This window comes from Aquila chrysaetos, chromosome 9 (assembly GCF_900496995.4).
Source record: "Aquila chrysaetos chrysaetos chromosome 9, bAquChr1.4, whole genome shotgun sequence".
Lineage (NCBI taxonomy): Eukaryota > Metazoa > Chordata > Aves > Accipitriformes > Accipitridae > Aquila > Aquila chrysaetos.
The window spans coordinates 12,524,664-12,547,651 of record NC_044012.1 but is presented as its reverse complement, the minus strand read 5'-3'; the positions used below and the strand labels follow the sequence as shown (position 1 = coordinate 12,547,651).

General features: G+C 37.0%; 1 protein-coding gene and 1 long non-coding RNA gene across 12 annotated transcripts in view; one reads left to right on the top strand and one right to left on the bottom strand.

Moving 5' to 3' along the window:
• Positions 1-960: 960 nt before the first annotated feature.
• LOC121233544 lies at positions 961-13,540 on the bottom strand. The gene is made up of 3 exons (XR_005933216.1): positions 13,530-13,540; positions 6,580-6,583; positions 961-1,516 (listed from the first exon to the last, which is right to left on the bottom strand). It is a non-coding gene; the product is annotated as an uncharacterized LOC121233544 (long non-coding RNA).
• The window catches only part of DPY19L3 (dpy-19 like C-mannosyltransferase 3), a 39,502-nt gene continuing 18,968 nt past the window's right edge, over positions 2,455-22,988 (top strand). For 4 of the 11 annotated variants that reach the window (XR_005933211.1, XR_005933212.1, XR_003924797.2 and 1 more), the window contains exons 1-11: positions 4,200-4,408; positions 5,923-6,056; positions 12,973-13,063; positions 13,918-14,039; positions 14,239-14,384; positions 16,071-16,194; positions 17,006-17,140; positions 18,868-18,999; positions 20,080-20,181; positions 21,002-21,075; positions 21,324-21,482. Coding sequence is in view for 8 of the 11 variants with exons in the window: in XM_030023851.2 (XP_029879711.1) it covers positions 4,306-4,408; positions 5,923-6,056; positions 12,973-13,063; positions 13,918-14,039; positions 14,239-14,384; positions 16,071-16,194; positions 17,006-17,140; positions 18,868-18,999; positions 20,080-20,181; positions 21,002-21,075; positions 21,324-21,482 (1,322 nt within the window). In the remaining 3 variants the exon portion in view is untranslated. Of the gene's footprint in view, positions 2,695-3,062; positions 4,020-4,199; positions 4,409-5,922; positions 6,057-12,972; positions 13,081-13,917; positions 14,040-14,238; positions 14,385-16,070; positions 16,195-17,005; positions 17,141-18,867; positions 19,000-20,079; positions 20,182-21,001; positions 21,076-21,323; positions 21,483-22,988 lie in introns of those variants that run through there. The other 7 variants (XM_041126176.1, XM_030023847.2, XM_041126175.1 and 4 more) reach the window with 7 other exon arrangements.

Below are 22,988 nucleotides of genomic sequence, written 5' to 3'. Positions count from 1 at the left end.
AGTCCCTGGCAAAAAGAGGCAGTACAGAACGCTGCAGTGTAATGCTTTCCAGCTATTACTGTATTTCAGGTGGTGTCCTTAGAATATTAGGCAAAACAGCACCAGATTCATCTTTTCTGAGTACTTCCAGACAGAGGATCAGGACAGAGGGTTTTTCTCCCACTCCATTTTTTTCTAGTGCTGTCCCCAAACACACACAGGAAGTATGACTTGTTAAAATATTACACAGAATTGGGAAAAAATGTGGGTTTTATTTTCCCTACTGTCTAATCTTCTGCTATTTGAAACTTGAATAATAGGCATTAATATTTCAAAATGATGGCTATAGCTGATCAGGTATTCTAAAATGACTTAAAAGTAACAGTTACTCTTAGATACATTAACCGCTATGTAAGGCTATCTAATGCTTTTCTATTACACAAGCTGTTTTCAGTTCAAATAACACTATTTCACCGTGTAGATTGCATTAGTAGTTCATGAATGTTAGTGGAATTTGTACTGCTGGTAATCTGCAATCATTTCTGCAAAATGGAAAACTCTTCAACTGACCGTAGTAACTTATCACATACAAATGTATTATTACACATATGCACAGTATCATAAAACACAGTAGAACTAAGACAACTGTTAACTCCCCCTCTTCCTAGTACTGCTGCCTGTTGGCAACCACGCTACACAGCCTGTCATTTAGTTCAAGATACCCAAGTTTTGGTTCTACAGAGAACAGGCTTATACTGGTCCCAAATGTATTGAACATGCATAACTACCGGATTTCTAAAGCTCTTAAATGATTATGTTCTGCAACTTTTTGTTCTGTGTAGATTTCACTTTGCATTGGCCTCTTTACAGGTAGTGGATAAACAGAATTTCCACTGTAGGAAACATCTTCCACAGCATTGCCTTTCTTAGAAATTTAAGTACATTATATCTGACCTCCTTTACACAAAAACATACACACACTCAAGCTATTTTTTTCCTTTATTTACACTGTAAAATCACTTGTATGATCTCTGTACAGTATGTTCATTTTAACAAACACCTGACATGTATGATGCAGCAGTGATGCTATTAGTGATAAAAATAAGATAAATCTAATGCCCGTTGTAAAGCCCGTAATTCTTCAGTTTCCATATTCTTAGTTTAAGCATTTCCCACAAATGTACCACCTGTCTTTTTGCTCAAAAAGTATGGCTAGTCTGTTTGTTGTAAGTTGACTTATAATAGAAATTTTTAACTATTTGGAGAGCTTAATCAGAGGAAGGAAGAAAAAATCATTGTTTGTTCTAAAAAATACTTATGAAACATACTAAGTGTGTGAAGACAGATACTGAAAAATTTCCTGAATTCTAATGTCAATGGCTTCAAAGCTTGAATTACCAGGATGATTACTAGTTACACAGTTTGCCTGGCATCTCTGAGCATGTTTTTCTATGAATTTCATGCCTCTTTTTACTCAAAATACTGACTTTGCCAATGAACCACAGTTGTGGAATGAAAAAGAAAAAAAAAAAAGTAACTATTTCCGGACTGTAAAATGATGACGGAAAATCAATTGAATATTGAAAAAGTAAACTCTAGCCCTGCCTGTTCCACTGAATTTGTATGGATTATGTATTATTGGGAAATCCACTTTCCGTGATAGGATCTGGGAGATGGCACGTTGGTAAAGGCTTCATAGGGAAACTTTTTTTCTACAATAACTATCTTTAAAGACACTACAAACAAAATATACAATAAAGAATTTACTCTAAGTGTAGGCTGTACGTCTCAAGTAGAATAAAGTCTGGTGTTGCCGTTATCTTTCTGCTACAGCAATAAAGGTCTTTTCCCTCCTTGCATGTCTATGCCGCGGTTGATCAAGAAATACAATGGAACTTATAATGAACTGCATACAAAATACACCTCTCCTGTATAGGATTCCAACTGAAATTAAAAAAGTCACTTCACGTATTTCTGGAACTACATCTGTGTGGAAAAGAAACCCTAAAAATAAATTCTACGTCACTGTTTTAGAAAAGAATGCTCCACGCCTGTGTAAGCCCGGCGGGCCCCACCACCCGCAGACCGCACCCTTCCCGCCCGGCGGACGGCAGACCGCTGCCGGGGGCACATCCCGCTCGGCGGGCCCCGACCGCCCAACCTCACCCCCGCCCGCCTCGCCGGCTGGATTTTCACGGCCCGCCGCAAGCCCGCCTTTTGAAATTTAAACTCCTTAAAGCCCTTTCGGGGCGGGGAGGGCCGAGTTTGAGACCGGGGCGGTTTCGCCTGCCTCCGCTTTCGCCGACAACCTCGTCCCGGCCGTTACTTTTATTTTCGCGGCAGAGGCAAGCCGGACGCGCCCGCCGAGCCCCAGGGAGGGAAGTGCCGCCCCGCGCCCCGCCGCACGGCGCGGACGGGCTGCCCCACCCGCAGCCCGGCCCCGCTCCTCAGCCCGCCCCCTCCCCAAAGCCGGCAGCTCCTCCCCGCGCCGGCCTCCCCCGACCGCCGCCGGCGGCTGACCTGCCCACCGCCGCGCCCCTGCCCGCGGCCGAGCCCGGCGCCCCGGCTGCCGCAGCCCCTGCGCTCCGCCTGGCGGGGGCGAACAAAAGGCGCCGCGGTCCGCGGCCGCCCTTTCCCCTCCTCTCGGCGGGCAGCGCCGGTAGGAGAAGCCGCCGCCCCGCTGCAGCTAACCCGCGGCCCTCGGAGCGCCGGCAGGTATCGGCCCCGCGGGGGGCCGGGGCGGGGGGGGATGCGGAGGGGAAGGGGAGGAGACGGGCGGACGGCGGAGCCGTCGCCAAGCAGGCCGCGCCGGGCCGCGCAGGCCGCGGCGAACGGCGCCTTCAGCGGCGGAAAGGCGGCGCTGTGTGGAGCTGCCCGCGCCCCGCGGGGCCCGCCCCGGCCGCCGGGGGAGCCGCGGCCCCAGGCCCGGCCCTCCTGCCTCCCCTTCCCGCCCTTGGCCAGCCCCGGGGGCCGCTTCCCTCTCCCCGACGGTCCGCGGCGGCTCAGGCGCGCTGGTCTTCGGCCGCCCTCTCGCCTGTCCGGCGCGCTGCCCCGCCGCCACCGACGGCCTCCCCCCCGGGCTCCCCGTCGTGCTCCCCGCCCCAGGCCCGGCCTGCAGCCGCAGAGCCTGCCGCCGCCCCAGGCCTCGCCTCGCCTGGCCTCACCTCGGGCAGCTGTGAGGACGGAGGCGGGACGTTCCCCTCCCGGCGCCCTGTCGAGGCTCTCCCCGCGTGTGCCGGCGAAAGCGTTCCCTTCGACATGAGGCGTTGAGGAAAGCTGGCCGAGACTGGCAGTGCAAAGAAATAGCATGGTTATGATGACCATCTTGCCCGTATTAATTAATTGTCAGGTTTTTTACAAACCGGCTATTTAAGAACAACTCAGATACATGCTCGCATAGTCCCTCCTTGTGTTTTCCCAGGCATGTGGGAAGGAGGTGAAGCTAATCCACTGCAAAGGCTTTAAAACAACAGAGTTGTGCCGTTGAGATGTATCTCTTGGAGCGTTACCATTACCAGTCAGTTACACCAGTGGTAACACAAATATCAGTGTTTGTGCTCTGGGAATGGTAGCAGATTTTTGCATTCAGGATGGAACGTCGTTGATTTTCAAATGTAGAATGGCAGGTTGAAGCAGTTTTATGTATGGATCATGCTCACAGAGCAGAGAGCACCTGGGAATTGATGGGGAGGACTAGCTGCTCTCCTTTTTGTCTTTTTTGTAATGTTCTCAAATTTTACGGTACTTTAATAGTATAAAACATCAAGGATTTTTTTTAACGTTGTCTCTCTAGTCTTTTATAGCACATGTTCTCCGGCATCATTTTTGCATCTTACAGCTCCCTTTTTCGGGATTTCCTGAAAGCCAAGATTTAAACAACTGGCTTTCTATTTTAGGTGCCCAACTAAAATACCCTAAAAGGACTAATTTTTCTTTGAAGGGCTTACACTTTTTTCAAAGAAGGGCAGCCTGGTGTGCATTTTGAGTCAAGGGCCAAAGGTGTTGGCAGTCAATGAATCGTTCTGAAAACCTGGACAAGAGTATGTAGAATTGTGAACTTAAGCTTTGCAAATTTAAGATAATGTTTTGTAAACTTTCATTTGCACTCTGAGTTGTAACAGTTTAAAAAAATCTTGCATTTTTGTAAGATACACTTCAGTGACAGTATAGCTCTGTAAGCCAAAGTCTCTGAGGGCGGTAAAATATGGTTCTCTTTTCAGATATTTCATACAGTATTCAGTGAATGTTTGGGTAGGAAGATGCATTGCTTGTATGTGTCCATTTAGGAGTCAGACTGAAGAATAATGAATTAAAGTGACTGACATCATGACAACCATAAGACAGAGAAGGGTCGGAAAAGGCACGGAAGCGGATGATGATCAGCCTTCAGAGGAGAAGAATTTGAAGCCTGATGGGAAAATTCTGACTGGTGGGTGAATGAAAAGTATTGTAACATTATGGCTTTTTAGTAGTGTGTAGCTTTTGGTATCTATCCTAAGCACAGGTTAGAACTAGGTATGTACCAAATACATTTTCATACTTGAATATCTATCACCAAAATTAATTGTATGAGACAGAGGGCATGCAGATTACTGCATGTCAGTCTCATCTTTATTTTAAAAATCCTAACTTAAATTGGTGAGAAAAATTTTTTTTTCAGTTTAGTATCAGTGACACACTATCACGTTTCATATAGTTATCGTAGGTTCTTGAACGAATCCCAGTTCAAATCATTGGTAACTTAAAAGGATTTCAAGACCTGTGATGAGTTGTAGTTAAATATAAGCAGATTGCACATGAAATCTGAATTTAACTCCAAACCCTTGCTTTTTGACTATAGGGCAGACTTGCTAAGTAAATTTAAAAGAGAGACATTAAGTATCTTAATTCGAGGATCTGTTTAAGTGATGAAATACTGACATTTTTGTTTGGAATTATCTCTTTAGAGTTGGCAAAGTTTGTTGGGTTTGGTTTTTTTTAATTAACTTATTTTAAGGGATGTTTTGATCTAAATTCCAGACGTTTCTATATGTGCAATTTGGGTAGATGAAAGGAAAGTTACATTGTTGTTTCCACACAAGTACACTTAGGCTTAGGCTAAATACAAAATGGGAAAGTGATCCTAGTTCTCATCCAGCCCAGCCCTCAGTTCCATTGAATTGCGTATTTGGTACCCATTATGTAGATGACGCATAGAGGGTGAAATAGCCATTCCAAAGATATAATTCCAGATCACTAAGATTCATATTAAGCCCTATATCAACATTAAAAAAACCACCAAAACCTCTAAAAACCAGGAATATAAGAGTACGATAAATCTTATCCTAGAAACACAACCTTTCTTTCCCATCATTCCATCTATAATCTTACTCTGATGTCAACAGGAGGTCATCTGCAATTCAAAGCAAGACACCATTATCCAAGGCTGCTTTGGCTGCTGTTCAGTCTCTTTCTGGGTATTTAGTGAGACTTCTGAACCTTCAGTGTTGTTTTTTACAACTGCTAAGCAAGTCCCCAAAAACCAGGCAGCAGTTTTAAGATGTTAGAAGATTTTTATTTCTTACTTTGTAATCTGTCATCCTGTATTGCCTTAATTAAAAAAGGTGCCCTGGAGGGTATTCCAATTTAGATTTACAAATTAGATGTGGTATTTATCTAGATTTGTATATGATCATGGTGTTCTTAAAATATAACTACATTTTACCAATTAAGGCACACCTTATTTCACTTTGCATGTAAATAAAATACTCTGAGTTTGTTATGTTAGAAAATGAAAAACACATCTCCATAAAGACCTCTTGAAACCATTTGTCCTACAAATGTCATGTTACCTACAGAATATAAACTGTAGTAGCACAGGCAATGTATAAATGAGTTTCCAAAATTCCTTTTAAGTTGAATTAGGTGTTCCACAATTACAGAGTGAAATATTTGTCTTCCAAGGTCATACAGGTGGAAAGCTGTGGAATATACTCTCAATAACTGTTGGTGGAATTGTTGCCATCTCTCTTGGACTTCTTACTTCTGTTTATGTTGCTACACTGCATGAAAATGACCTGTGGTTTTCCAATATTAAGGTAACAGTATTTTTCATAGTTTCATCAATATGAGTGTTAGTCGAAATTTCATTTATTTGTGTATTTGTCTTGTAACTTGCTCAAAAACATCGAATATTTAATTTTTTAACATTTAATTTAAAAAAAGCTGTGCTTCCCTTCCCACCGCTTTTTAAATACTTGATCATTTCTATAAATAACTTTCCCCAATTTTTCTCTAAAAGCATTGCTACAGGGCTCTTGCTTGAGTTGTAGCTATGGTTCTTCCAATCATTGATCATTATCTAGAATAGAATTTCAACAATCTACTATATGTTGCTCTATAATCATCTCTCTTTTATCCAAAACAATCCAAAACCAAACAAAAAACAGTTAAAACAAACAATATGCAAAATCTTGGCATACAGTTCGTTAATTGTATTTATACTGTGATCTTGTAATACAGTTTAGGCACAGTCTCTTACTATTCAATACTAATTTTATATAATGTTATCCTAAATGTGCAAACCTCAAAACATATTTCAGACATTCACCAATGTAAAACCAACCTCTATACTGTAGGAGAATTTTCATTCCTAAGATCCAGGACTGACTAGTTTTCTCCTAGAATCATTGCATGGGAAAATAATGCAGCTGTACACATATCTAAATTTAACCAGAGAAAAGAAACAGGTGAGTCATTTTCCTGTTAGATGCCTAAAATTCACTCTGTTAGGTCTATGTATTATGTTATTCAAGAGCACGTATATTTAATTGGAATACTTACATTGCTTTCTGGTACTACGCACTTTGTCTGTCCCAGAAACATTTACATACCTGTAATAAAAATAGTTGGCACTAAGTGAAGCAATTGCTGTTGTATTATACATATAATACTGTTTTGTACTCACTGTCATCTTCCTTTGAATATATGGATAGATTGTATATATATTGAAGGTACACCTTAAGTTTGCCTTTTCCTTCCGAAAGCAAGTGTTGATTCATTCCACGGGTATTGTATATTTCAAAGTACAAACAGGCATGGACTTGTGGCAATGTATGAACATAACAATACAGCATTTTTATTCTGTTGAACTGATACAGAGGGACACAAAGCTCACTGAGAGAAGCAAGTCTGTAGTTGCAATTAAGTTGCCCCCCGATGAATGAAATGCTCATCTTACTTGATAATTATTGTTTTCATTTTAAGTACACTACAATGCCATTAGATATCAAAACTGAAATAAACCCCTCCAGATACTTCTAGTCTGGATTCTGTTCTCTGTAGCTCTCATTTCATCCTAAGAAGTTGATACGGTAGCTAGTAACATTGGAACATGAGCAATTTCAGCCAATTTGATGGAAAGATTCTAAAAAGCATTAAGTTCATCTACCAGCAGGTTAAAAGAGATGCAGATATTCTCTGATCTCACATTATACCTTCTTCAGTAAGATGTTAACTCCACCAGAGAATGCATGTGGCTACAGTGCTAATTTTAAACTGAAAACAACAGGAAAAGCTTTAATGAGATTTCACATATTATTAGAGATAAAATAACCAGTTGTAACACAGAGCCAAAAGTGATCAGGATTCATACATGCTCTGACTTTTTGGAGCTATAAGTGTATACTGTTTGTTCTTTGCATGTATGCGCTCTCAACTTACGTTATTTCTAAGGATATCTTCCCAAATAGAAGGCTATAGCTCTAACTTGATTGATCAGACAAATGCAATTTATTTTGTAAACACTTACGTCCCAAGCAAGATTCAAAGGTACTTTTAAAGGTTTGTTCTCAAATTGCTTGTTACAGCTTGAGACCAAACAGGTAGTATCCCCTGCACTTCATTTGCAAATACAAAGAATGTTGGGGATGAGTCAAGTCTGATCAAATTTTCTGCAATTCTCTGCCAAGTCAGAACTGACTGTGCTCTCACTTTGATTAACACAAAGCTTTCTCAGGTTTTACTGTTAACTTAAAAAATACAGTCTAGGCTTGTTTTCCTGCCAGTATCCGTATCAGAGCATCATAAGTGAGATAAGCAAGGTCAGAAATCTAAACTGTATATTTTGAAACATTTTCTCTTAACTAAGCAGAGAAAGAATACATGGGAATATACGTGGATGAGATAAAGTTTAAAGAAAATACTGTTTTATGAGTAGTGTGTGAAGAGAAGACTGCATGTGAAGAGCCTGTGAAATTTCCTGTGAAGCTGAGACGGGAAGGCTCGTCCTTACATCTGTAAAACAGTATATAGACATCTCTGTGCCTATATGTACGAGTGGACATTGTAGTGTATCTCTAGATGTATGTACACATTTTCAAGCATTTCTGAACTGGCTAGTGTTATAATTACAGCACATACCATATACTAATAAAAGACAAGAATAAAATACACTATGGTACAATCTGAGATCCTCAAAAATTATGTTGAAAATAAATGGAAAATTTGCCTTTTTTTTTTTTCTAACATTGTATTTTCTAAAAATTTTGAAGGAGAAAGTTTTATTTTGATGCGTACCCCAGCCCTAATTCTCAGAATGGAGGACAGTAGTCTAATACTTGGCACACAATTATTGCATGCTTGCTTAATGAAGTGCAGAGGTTAGTTAGTTTTATTTTATTTTCATTAAATATTACATATAGAAGAAATGGAAGCAATGCTAATACACATTCAGTGTTTCATTAACCCCCATGCCTATGAAACATAGTAACTTCAGTTACACTGAATTGGCTGTAAACAGTGCAAATTTGGGGATTTTATGTTACTGAACTCTGACGTAAAAATTATTTAACAACATATTATCCCCCTGAACTTTTCCTTTCTTCCAATAAGCTACAGTTATTCAGATAGTAAGAATTCATATGCAAAGGGTATGTATGGCTACTAAATTAATATAGTGAGATGTAATGGGAGGCTTGCCATTTTTGTACGTGGAGGTACTCTTCTCTTTGTACATCAGAAGGAGGTCTGCAGTGTTTATCTGACACTTTTGCACTAACCTAGACAGAGGTTTTTACACATACCATTTAGGTACAAAAGGTGGAATTTTTGTTCTGAAGACCCCATTGATATATGAACATCACGATTGCTTAGTTACAAAATTGTGCAGTTTGCCAATTGTATGCAACCGTAAAAATTAAGAGAGTTCATTATGCAAAGTCATGATTCTTGACTTCTAAGTAATTGAAGTCACAACTTGCACATACACTTGTAGTGATTACCTTTCTGTAATTTCAATTGCAACTCATAGAAAGCCAGTTCAGTTTTGGGTGTCTTCCAGCAATGGTTCACCCAGCTAGAAAAACTGTTCTGTGGTTGTTATACTGTTTTCTTCTATTTTGAATACGGCTTTCAACAGTGCATTGATTTCAGCTGCTGTATTATGTGTGAATCTTGTTCTTCTTTGCTAATAAATATGCCAGCTATTATAAATCCATGGTCATTGGAGAAAGATGTAATACTGTTTCCTTATCAGAAAAACTGAAAATGCAGATCTTGAAGAGTGGTCTATGCTAGGAAAGAGGTACATGATTGGTATTCTTTTTTTTTTATTCCAAGACCTCCTGAAAGAACTATGAAAAAAAATGAGTGCTGAATACTGTGTCACATAGTCAGAAGCTGTGTTTGTGTATGCTTCCAGCAGGGATCACAGAAGGTTATAATCACTTACCTTGACCACACAATTTTCAGGAAAAAAGTTTGAATCTCTTCTCATAGGCATTAAACCAACAAAGATTTCTGTTTATAATGGTGACAGCTGAAACAGATTCCGTAGCCAAAAATTATTTCTCAGGTTTTCTGAAAAATTATTGCACTGCACATATAGAACAGCTGGTCTATATTCAGTAATTTTCAATAGCAGTTTAGTGACTACTCCTCAAGCATAGTATCTTTTTGGAACAGGATCTGCTATGAAAATAACAAAATGGGGGGCAGGGGGAAAATTGCATCACCTCTCCTGTCAGATGTTGTATTGCTTGTTCAAATGCAAACTCTGAAGAAACCTTGAGCAGGAATGAGTCAAGGCCACATAGCAAATTAATACTGTAACACAAACAGGTAAACTTCAGAGCTTTCATTTGTTCATCATCACTTCTGAGTAAGCATTTAGACTACTGTTACTGAATTTTCCTTTAGTAAAATTGCTGCTTGCAAGAAGTCAGGAATAAAAATATCAAATTTTAAATCTTTCAGACATGCAGGATAAGAATCCTGGGATTCCTTCTCTGAAGTGCTTATATTCTCCCTTTTTACATTTTGAATATAAAAGAAAGATGAAAAAAGGTGGGGAAACGGGTAGCCAGCTAATTAGAACTCCACAAAGTGAATGCGTAAGCCGTAAAGAGAAGGGCAATCCAATACTTTGGTGGTATTTTTCCAAAGAAATACCTGTCGAGTAGTTACGGGTACTTTTACTCTGGACCCAAAGTCTGATCTGAGTAGGAAGCACGCCATTCTAAAAGATGGGCATGAGGTTAACCAGCAAAGAGACCATGCACAAGTATTAAATATGTTTGCTGAAGGCATGATTCACAACCAGGAACACTGATAGCAGCTGTGTATTGAGGTTCCATTTGTATGGTTGAGACTGTTTTCAAATCTTTCTGATCTTAAATTGAACAACTAAAAAATATTTTCAATTACACGAATTGTGGTTTAGCTTTGTTAAAAAAGAAAAGCAATTGGAACTTTGCTTATGCTCTTTATAGAAAAACTCAACTCAGACTTTGCTTGCTCAGTATTCTGAATGACTTGGTTAAGGAGTTTGAGGAAACCTATTTTTTTGCACTGCCCTTGAGAGGAAAAGTCCTTTGTATTTTGTTTTGAATGCTTAATATTGTTAGGATACAATTGCATAAATTGAAATCATATGCAACTCTATATGTATCCTTGAGGATAGTGTTCTTTTTTTTTTTTTTTCCCTTGGAACAGTGGTAACTTCTTTGTTAAACACTCACAAATTTAATATCCAGAAAGATAAACATGTGCTTTTATAATGCTTACCCATAAGTCTGTATGTTTTTATTGACATGGAATACTTGGAAAACTATAAACTGCTGTAGAACTGGAAAAGTATTGTGAGTGAATAAAACAGATGTTATCTTAGCATGAAACAGATGTAAAACTCACTAGTGTTTGTCTCATAAAGTATAGCATTTGGTTGAATACAGCTGGTGCCAGGATTACAAATTAATCATGTTTGAATGCATTTTTGCTGATTAGATCCCCCTCTGTGACTACTGTCTCCCCCTTAATAAATTCCAAATGTTAGCATTCCTTCTTTTTTCTTTTTTTTTTTTTTTTGTATGACCACTGAGAATCAGCCACTTTTTAGAATTAGAAAACTTTTCAGTAGTGATGAATTTGAAACTAGAGCTCGTTCAAAATCCAGCTTTCTCATTTTGTTAAGTGTGTGGCTTTTGGTATTTAGTGCCAATGTCAGTTTCTTCTGCTGGTATTATCATGATTTGTATGTTGTAGAGCAGCTGGAGAGTTTAATTGTGAACTTACATTGAATCAGATGCATTTTTATGTGTTGATTTTTCTCAGACCAGAACTAATATTGGTTTAGTTTGTCAACAGTTGACTTAAATAAAACACATGTTTAGAGATAAGATTCTATACTGGGCAGTAGAGGAGGGAGGAACATGATTTTTTATCTAGCTTTATGTTAGCTCTGAAATAGTATTGATTCTGTTCCAGTAAAAGAGATGGGACTGTATAAGAAAGACGAAAGTCTTGGGATTCTGTGCGAGGTTGCGTTAACCAGAATGGCATTCATAAAAATATCAGAAAACAGTAACATCATTATTTCAGTAATGTTCTTTTGTAAAGAAAGCTGAATTAATAAGATTATCTTTAGAAATCTCACTTAAATTTCTTAATGACTTGCTTGCATCACATACAGGAATCTCATTGGATTTTCAAATCTGGTTAGAAATGTTTTCTAATTTACTGCTTATCAGAGATATTTGCTGGGATGTTTTTATATAAACTACTAAAAAGATCACTAATAATAAAACAGTTTTGTACAAGATGCCTATTACTTCTCTTCAGATTGCTTGTTCATGGAGTCTTATTTTGTTTAAGTGTAGTCGCCCAAGGCTCTGAATTTGTTAAATTTCATTAGGTCTTCACAACTAATGAGTTAACAAAAGGAGGTGAATTCCAAAGCAAAGAACCTGTACTGAGAGCAGTTTTCTCTAGGAGAGCTTTCATATCTCACTAGACTCCACATGCTGCAATATCAGCCAGTAAAGAGGCACAGTTTGAAGTGTACCTAGTGTAAATAATTTGAACATTTTTAAATTAAAAATAATAACTTTAACTACACCTAAAAAAAGGTAAATAATCGCCCTTCCTTTAATCTATAATTGAAGTATGAAAGTGATGAACAGCTGGCTTCCTGCAAGAAACAGCATTTAACAAGTGGGAAGCAGCATACCCTGCCAGCTGAAATCTCAGAGTAGCTGAGAGTAGCATTATGGTGCAGTCCCAAGTATAGCACACTGAATTAATTGAGCCTTAAGGTGGTAAAGCCATGGAACACTATGGGATATCTACATCTGGAAGAAAAGGTTAAATACATGGAGCAAGCATATGCAGTTTTAAAGTCCAGCTGTTGGCCACTGCGCCTATCTAAACATTGAATATCACCAAAAAAATAGTAAAAGATCAAAAATGTTTCCGAACAGCATATCAGAATCACAAAACGCATATACGTTTCCCCAGTTCACAGAGGCATTGACACCTCAGCCATTTGCCTCTCACCCTAATTTGTCCATGTAGTTTACCTTTACTTGAAGTAAGTTGCATAGAATGCACTAATGCCAAGACTCAAGCCACTGTATAGGTCAGTTTCCCTGGTGCAGCAAGAATTTCAGTTGAAGGCAGCTTCCTATGATTCTGAAAAGCAAATGGAAAGTGAATTTACTATTGAACTTTCACTTGCAGGAAGTCGAAAGAGAAATTTCATTCAGAACTGAATGTGGACTTTATTATTCCTACTACAAACAGATGATTCAGGCTGCTTCCATCCAGCAAGGTATTGTAAACTGTAAAGTAAGTTTTACTTCATGTTGCCAGCTGACTATTTTTAATATTTTTTCAAATATAGTTGAGAACAAGGAATACCATAACTGTGAAAGATAGTGTAACTATTGTACTGGAGACAGATTTATTCTGTTCATATGCCAGGGAGCCACTAAATTACGAACATAATAAATTTCACAGTGATACATTGGTTTCTGTGCCACACCTTCACATTCTGATGAAGGCAATCACTTTGAGGGACAACTGTCATATCTGTTAAGGTTTCAACCTTGCTGGTTTATTCAGTATATTACTTTCATTTTTATTCTTCCCTTGTTCAATTTGAATTATGAACTATTTGTGGGAAGGGGCAATTTTTTTGCTATATGCCCAGACAGTAAGTGACACAATGAGCAGCTTCCAAGAAAGTCATATATGATGATGGGGTTTTCTGTGACAGTCTCATGTTTCCTAGATACTTAACTATTGCTCCCTAGCAATTTTGCTTATACTACACATTTGTCGATATTAACATCACCTGTGTTCAAAGTAGTGACAAGAATGGTTCTCAAGATCCAGTATGTACCACAGATTCTATGCTAGGAATGTAAGTGTAAAAATAAATGTTTTATTCATTACTAAATACATAGTACTTGAATTAGCACTCTGAGCCGCATTTGAAGCAGGGAAACTGAAGACCTCAGAAGGTCATGTTGATTCAGAGGTAATGTGGTCTGAATCATTGACTCCAAGCTTGCAGTTTTTGATGAGACATCCTAAAATACCTTTGAAAAGTTATTCACTGTTCAAATGAAGATGGAGGGGGAAAATGACAATCTCCTATTTCAATTTCTCTTTATCGTTAAGGTTTACATGGTTTAGTATATGACAATAAAACTGAATCTGTGAGGACAATTAACATACTTGAAAGAATGAATGTTTACCAGGAGGTGTTTCTCAGCATTCTGTATAGGATTCTTCCAATTCAGGTAGGCATTTATTTATGGCTTTAGATTGTAAGTGCATTATGAAGATTGCGCAGTGAACCATAGCTCCCCTTTTTAGTTATTTTCTAATTAGAAATATTCCTGATACCTTTTTAATTTGTAAAAGCAAAACCTAATTCATATTAAGTGTAATCCCCCCATGAGTGTTTTATGTCAACATCAGTATTCTTGTGTTTTACAGCAATACCTAGAGCCCGTTTATTTTTATATCTACACTTTGTTTGGACTTCAGGCAGTTTATGTCATTGCTCTGTATGTAACAAGCTGGCTTCTTAGTGGAACATGGCTTTCAGGGTTGTTGGCAGCTTGCTGGTATATTACAAACAGGTAAGTGAGATTAAACATTTGATCTTTCTAAAATTGTACCTCATGTCAAAGGTAAGGCGTTAAACCTTCAAATGCGTGATTAATTGGACAAAAAATGAAACTATAAGGCCTCTCTCCAGATTAGCCAGAAAATGGAAAAAAAAAATGTTTAAATAATACAAAATAATTAGCAAATAATCATAAATGAGCTGTCATAGCAGACTAGAATTTTAAAGTTTCAAGAAGTTTGAGTAGAAAATTTTGGCTTAAATCATTCTCTGAAAGTGGACTACATCTTTCAGATGTCTGGATCTCCAGATGATGCACCCTGTCTTCTCCAGCCTAGGTTCCCTTAGATGTTAAAGACACTTGCATATATGCCCTTCAGGTCTCCTCACTGCCCCACACCCAACCTCCAGGGATTCCTTCAACAACCTAAGATCATCAGAAGTTCAGCTTCTCTGGTCCCTTATTCCTGTAGACATCTCCTGCACTAAGACTCACAGAAAAAAGATGGTAATTGAGCTGTTCTAGTGCTTTATCACTTGAAGAATTATCAATTTGGAGAGAAAAATTGGAAGAACTGGCTTCAGGCCAGCAGTAAGCTGCTGGCATGAAGCTAAGACTCATGATATAGGCTGTTATCTGTAACTTAGAATAAAAGTACCGTGTCAGTTCTATCAAAACTGTTTGATATGTTAATCAGCAGCTGTAAAGAACTTGATCTGCAAGCGTGTCCCTTACAGAATAATTAGAGGTATATAGTGGTAAAATGTTTCTTTCTCCTAAGATAAAAGGAATTAAAAAATACATGCAATGTGCAATAGTTAACGTTTATTTCATGAGGTCATCTTTTCCATGTAGAGAATATTTGGAGCAGATTAGTTTTGTCCATCTTTCTAATAATTCATGGACAATGGATGCTTGTTATCCTTTATGCAAATAGGCTAAGTACATGGAATTGATTTGGATAATGACTTTCTGTCCAGCTGAAGTACATCTGAGGCTACTGAGTAGCTCCATTTTAGAAGTTTTCTTCATCCAGCTAAGCATGTCTTAGATGTGTTGCTTTGCTTTTTAGCAAATATTTTCTCTACACACTAAAAAAGGGAAGTATTTTTTGTTTTTAACTTTCAATTCAGGTTTTGTAAATGTCTGCGCTTTGAGGAACTTTTACTAACTTCCATCCCATGCGTTTTATCTTAGAACATTCAAAAAATGACCAGAAGTTCCTACCCAGTTTAGCGGTATTCAAATCCAACGCACTGGGATCACAGTGAATAAATTGATACCTATTTATTCTTACATGTGCTTTTTGTAAACCAAAAAATGAAGTAAAATTACCTGTGGCGTGAAAACTCCACATGCTCAATTTTGGGAGTGGTTTTGTTTTGGGGTTTGTTTGTTCATTTTTAAATTACCCAAGCTGTGCTTCATAAGTAAGATTTAATCCATACTATAAGTTTTTTAACAGTATGTGAAGCTAAAGTACAACATTTGAGGTACAGAAAAAGTGGATGACTTGCAGAACCTTCATAATGATGTTTTTTCAGAGCCAGGCATGTTGAAGGAACTAGAGTGTGGAGCTTCCATTTTTATCAATAAGTAGTTAAGATACCACAAAGGTGCCTGTCATTGCAACCTCTCTGTCACCAAGCTGGTGTTTTATTTGTTTTAATTTTATGAAACTCCATTTGTTTTGTACAGAATAGATACTACAAGAGTAGAATTCACCATTCCTTTAAGAGAGAACTGGGCACTACCATTCTTTGCTGTTCAGATAGCAGCCATCACATACCTACTCAGAACTCATTTACAGCCTGTTCAAGAAGTGAGTATTTCTAATAAGTATGAAACAGTAAAATTAGTATCAGAAAACTGTCTATAAAACTTAGGACAAAATACTTAATAAGCATTTATAGCAGTGGATATATACACACAAATCAATTATAATGTTGAAAACATTAATCACGTGAACCCTCTGTTAATTTAAATGTAGTTGAAATACAAAGGAATACATATGCTCAGCACGGAAGAATAAAAAGGTAAGCTCTAAAGAGTACAAGACAACAGTACTGCATATTTAAGAACATAAGAGACTAACACAAAGTGGGCAGGAGAAAAGCTTGTAAACCACAAGGATTAAAGATTTTCTCTTGATTTAATTTGTTTTACAAATGTAGAAGGTTGTCTTGATCTGCAAGAATAAAAGCAAATTGGTGATACAGTTTCTTTGACAAACAGTTGTTAAGTCATTACTCCTCAATTTGTTCAAATACCTGCTATGTATAGCATAGTAGAACACGTATTGCATGTTAATCTATGGGCTGAAACTATTTGGGATCTCACCATTTTCTTGCAAGTGGTATTACAATGATAAAATACAGGCATAAATACAAGAATGTGTAACTCTAAAAAAAATGTTCATTATCCTCCAAGCAGTTATTGCAGTTAGAAAACTCATATTAATGTTTTTAAAAATGGATTTAAAATAAAATGAAATTAAGGTGAGTTTTGGCTGGTTTTGTTGGGGGTTTTTTTTGTTTGGTTTTGGGGTTTTGTTTGTTTGTTTGGGGTTTTTGGGTTTGTTTTTTAATGAAGCAAACTATGAAGTTAAATAAGACTCCTTTCACTCCTTCCAGAGATTGACACTTATGGCTGTATTCATAGCAACGTTTCTCTTTAGCCTGACTTGGCAATTTAATCAGTTTATGATGCTGATACAAGCATTGGCATTATTCATACTGGACTGTTTTGACATGCTTCCCACAGCAAAGGTAGGATCATGTTTGGAAATAACCAGACTTTTTTTCTTTTTTATCATAAAGCTAACAATTTTGGAGGTATTTTACTAACTGGTGGCCTGGATGCCCAAAGTAATACAGATTACACACTGTGCTGCTTTGTGCTTTTAAGTAATCACAATGTATATACTGCAAGTGTAAACATGAATAATCAAAACACCACCATTTCTGATTTTTTTCAGCTGATTTTATTTCACTTTATGAAATTCACTTCGATTGTTTAATTTTTGTCTAGTTTTGTTTAGACACAGGTATGTTTTGACACTATTAAGGGATTGCTTTTAAACACCATCATAACAGTTGATCTAATACTACAGCTTAAGCATGTCCTCTGGAAGTGGCCAGAGAAAGAAAAAAATGTAGCACAAGAAATCCTTGTCTAAGCTGAAGTCCTAACAATGTATGAATTTTGCCTCAAGTATTGTGCATCCTTGTTTGAAAGTTAGATGTAGGAACTGTACCATAAAGAGAAGGAAGAAGATAGACCAGATTCCTCATGAGAAGCAGTTATCTTTTGTAAATTGAAATTCACCACAAAATAACAACATTGTCACTGCTATGTTGCTGAACTGAATGAGCCAAAAAGTAAAACAAGTGTTACTAAGAAGGTAAGGGATCATTTACAGTCAATCTTAGGAAATAGAAATATACTGTAGAAGATGAAAACATTGTCTTTGAATTTAACGTCAGTGTGAAATTCTATGGAGATAGTTTTTAGCCCTTGTAAAAGCTTACAATAGTTGAAAAAGGTTCTAACTTTCCTTTAAGGAAGTTTACAGTAGGATGAAGATTAATTCATGTTAATTTCATTTTAATTTTGAAGCGGACTGGAATATTAGTGATTGTATTAATTTAACTGAAAATTAGTATGGTGGCTGCATATCAAAATAAATGTGGTTTATTTAACAGTTTCTAAACTCTTCATTGTATGTGTAAATGTAAGCTGAAGTTAGTAATTTATGTGACTAATCAGCTACCTTCAAAAGTTGGCAAATTACCAGCTTCATCCTGAATTATACCAAAATGGACTTACTGCACCACTCTTATCGCATATTAATTTTCCAAAAAGTGCTACTTAAAACTGTTGCAGTTTGTTGGGCCATTTGATACTGACTTACACCACTGCTGTAACACAAGACTAAACTCAAGATCTTTGTGTCAGGTAAAATTTATGTTTTGGTACCACTGCATCAGAAAATCAGCTGGTGTTTTAGTGTTTGCATTCTGTTGACCATTTATAATAGTTTAGCATTGCTCGAAAAGGACTTTACTAAACTATTATAAAAGTTAGAGAAATCAGCTAATGTTTGATTGCTGAACTGCATTGAGCCATAACTCTTCAGTCATAAAGACATAATAGAGGCTACAGAAACACTTCTTTTACTAAAGAAAACACAAAACATCTTCCAAATATTAAGTAATTAATATTTTCCTCATGCTACAGTTAACTCATCTGCTTTATTATAGCGTCAGGCTTCCCTAGGTATAAAATAGGTATAAAATAGGTATAAAATATTAACCTAACTCGTTCAGGACATAAATACAGAAAGGATATGGTAATGGCTCTCAGTGTAATGATTTAGTGCAAGATGATACATTTTTTGTAAAAATTATGTTGAAATAAATTATAAAATGTATTCAGAGAAAAGCAGCTATGACTGTAAAGTTTTATAGACATAAAAATATCATTATTGTTACAGGTTATGTGGCTCTATATCATTCAGATTTCTGGATTACTGCTAGTCTGTGTGCTACAGTTCTTTAATTCTATGATTCTTGGATCATTACTTATAAGTTTTAATGCTTCTGTCTTGATAGCAAGAACAATCCAGGTAGGTACCAAAATATTTTTGTGGTACTAAATAAAGAGTGTGCGATATATATATATGTGGATGAGTAATTTATATGCATTATAATCTGAAATTACTAATACTAATTAGAGGAACTACTATAGCATAAAGCAACAAAAACATTGCATGATCAAATAATGATTTCAGTTACACTAACTACAGCATAACCAAGCACATCAGACACCATAATTCTGTGATTGCTGTTTAACATTTATGATTGTGCAAGCTGCAGTTTGGATCCCGAAAAGAAATTGCATAAACGGACTTTACACCTGTTTCAAGCAGAATTTGTCTTGGATTTATGGTTCTGTCTCCAACAAAACATTCTGTGAGAACTAGGCACGTGTCAAATTCAGTTTACTGAAATCTATTGTTTATTTCAAAGATTAGGATTTTTTTCCTGTATTTACAGTTCTCTCTTTTTCTGATACTGGCATTGACAACAGCCTCTAATGAGCATATATGAACTTACAGGGCCATTCCTGCTGTCTCTCAGTTGTGACCTTTTAAAATCAGGACTGTGGTTTTTTATAGTTAGGCAATGTCTGTACCTATTCCAAGTTGCCTGTGAGCAGCCAAAGAACCATTCTCAGATCTGGAGCTTTGAACTGGAAAATTGCTCAAAATCCTATCAACTGACAGTTAGAACCAGAAGACAACTTCACCACATTGAGGTGGAAGGTCTAGTGAATAGATACTTCAAAAGGCACACAATACTATTGAAATTAGGGGAATCTTGGAACATAACCACAGTTGCACTGCATGCCAGCCGTTGTATAAATATAATGAGGCCACCTCTGAAGGAGGGCTGTTTGGCTAGTTAAAAAACTCTGCCAGATCAATATGCTGGGGAGTTTTCATGATATTGTCCCTGCAGTTTTGTGGAAGAAATATATCTTCATTCTGGATACTTGGTTTTGTATACATTTTTGCTTTCATGAACCTAATACAAATTCGATCCTGATCAGGCCTAGCAGATAAGCTATTTCAAATAGTCTGTGTTGCTTTTGTTCCAAATACATAAAAAAAAGTACTGAAATACTAATACTTTCCTCTTTCTAGAAAAACCTAAAAAAGGGCGGCTTGCTTAATAGGCTTGGGAAACTTATCCTCCATGTACTATTAGTCTTGTGCTTGACTCTTCTAATAAATAAATTTATCAAGGTAAGCAAATAATTTTTAATATAGAAACTTACAAATGTGTTACATTAAAAGCTATTTGTTAATCATCTACAGTAATATCATTAAATAAAAATTGCAGTGAGACTTCACTGCATTTCAGAGACTGCATTTTAGAACTGGAAGATCATTTTACTAATCTTGGTATATAGATTTTAAAACATATTCTTAAAATGTCATAAATTAACACAAATAATCGAATATGTATTTGTAACTTGAAGTGCACCTGTAATTTTATAACAAGTGTAGATTTATACTGCATTCTGATATTACTAAGCATTGCAAAGTTTTTCATTGAATTTACTTTTCAATAAACGCAGTTAAAAATGAATACTCATTATAAAAATGTTGTACACCATACCATGCTTTTAGTTGCTTCTTGTGCATGGAGATAATCTGCAGACATTAGTGACAGTAACACATTTTCTGCTTTTGAGTTTTAGTCTCTTCAAAAGATCTCTATCAACAGATTAAAATCTAGTACACTTGGAAATTAAAAGTATCACAGTAAGATACAGTAGGTCATTGAAATAAAAAATACAGTTAAAACCAACTTGTCCTGGATAATCTTTATCTGTAAGTAAGAAACTAACCATAATAGAGATTCTAAAAATTAAGTAACTTGCCCTTTGGACCACAGGACCATAATTACAAACCAAATGTTTATTTGATTGCAGAGCACCCTATCTCAGTAAGCCTGTGTTGCTTTACAGTTTCATTTAAATCATGAAAAAACTGTTTACTGTGTAAAGCTTGGGGTTTTGATACTTAAAATATAATTCCCTTTCTTTTTCTCCCTTCACAGAAAATTCTTAATCTTGAGTCAGATGAACATATATTCAAATTCCTGAAAGCAAAATTTGGATTTGGGGCAACAAGGTATGATTTACCTGCAATTTTACTTTTTTGTATGACTTCATTAAGTGAAGCCTGCAGGTTGTTCTCATTTAAAATCTTGGTGATAAATCATGTATTTTTACCTCATGTTTATGTCATACATTTTCCTTCATGATAATCTGCACAACTGTGGCTTTATAATTGCTTGGAAAAAAAACCCCAAAACTTTCGTCCTTTTTGACATCAAGTTATGAAATACATGATGACAAGGATTATTCTTTTTTCTTTAGAGATTTTGATGCTAACCTGTATCTTTGCGAAGAAGCTTTTGGTTTACTACCATTAAATACTTTTTCAAGACTCTCGGATACATTACTTTTTTACGTCTACATATTTGTTCTCTTCTTTATGACAGTAGCAGCTGTAATCATTGCCTTTTGGAACCTCAGGTAAAATATGTTTTAAAAATAATTCACGTTTTTATCACTTTTCTCTTCTTCAACAGGCTAAGGAACTGACAGTTTAATACAGCAGCATACAGTATTACCTTCCACAGGTACTAAGGAAACAGTAGGACATACAATAGAGAGATCAGGCAAAATAAGTAACTTCCTATTAAAGCTAAAAATGTAAAGGATGTAATGAGACTAAACAAAGAAACATTCTTGCCTAGATTCCTTCAAGCTCTTTTGTTTGCTGTTGAGGTTTTGCAGTATGTGCAGGGTTGTTTGGTTGCATTTTTGCAGGGGGAGGGGAAGCAGGGAAAGGGTGTCTTTATAGAAAACAACGTTAGGTTCTTTAGTTCATCACATTTTCCCTGTGCAAAGCACTCCCAATCAAAGATTTCCCTCGTGGTATCCTCAAACCGCCCAGAAATGAGCTGGCATAGTCTGTGCTGAACTTCCTGTGATATGTGTGAAGAAGCAGGAGTGGTAGACTGCAACTGTGCATCACTGCTGCCAGTTCCCATAGCTAATCTGTAGGATTTGGAGGAATTTACAGGACGCTAGAAGATTAGTACTGAACTGCTATTTGAAATAAAAGTAAATGGTTCATTATAGACCTCTCAGTTTTACATTTACAACCTGGACAAAAGTTAGAAGGGATGATATCAAACTTGATTAAGCAAAAATTCAAGGAGTGTCGTGTAACTAATGCCACTCACTGTAGATTTTACAGAAGACAGGATAAAAGGGGTAGAGAGGGAGGGAGAGGATCTAAGACATTCTGATTCTGAAACTCTTTTTATGATAATTGTGAAGTCATAGGCATCTGTAAGGCATTTTGGTACTATTCAGCCAGCCTCTTAAAAAACTTACTGCATTGATCAATTTTAAAAACAAACAAGACTCTGCAGCTCTTATTTTCTGTAATCCTAAATGTAATCCCAAACACTACCCTAATTTTTAACACTGCCCAGTTATCTCAGTTATCCCCCACCTGGAAAAACAGGGGAAAAAACCCACACATTTAAGCAGCTTCTGGGTTTTTGATCAGCCCTCCACATACATTCACAAGACTAGCCACATCAAGCAATAACGAGTCCTTTCAACACCTCTTTTCTGTCAACTTATTTCCAATCTACGGCTTCAGTAGCATCCAGATATACCAGCACAGCCTCACAAAACACAGTTAAGTTCTTCACTCTCATCAAAAGCTCTGAACCCTGTGGGAGTAGCTGCTTCAAGCAATGAACCAGGCATGCCTTTCCGTAAACAATTTTATCTCATTCTAAAACAGCTCATTTAAACCCATTGCATTTCCAGAAAACTAGACATGAAAATAAATACCTGATGCTGCATCAAGTTGGCACTATCAGTCTTAATTATATCATAAATATAATAGAAGATTGTGGACTGATAGCAGTAGTATTGCTCTTTAGCTTTAGAAGGATTAAATGGTTTTTAAAATACAGACAACTGTATGATATGTGTTACAGAACTAAATGTAACACA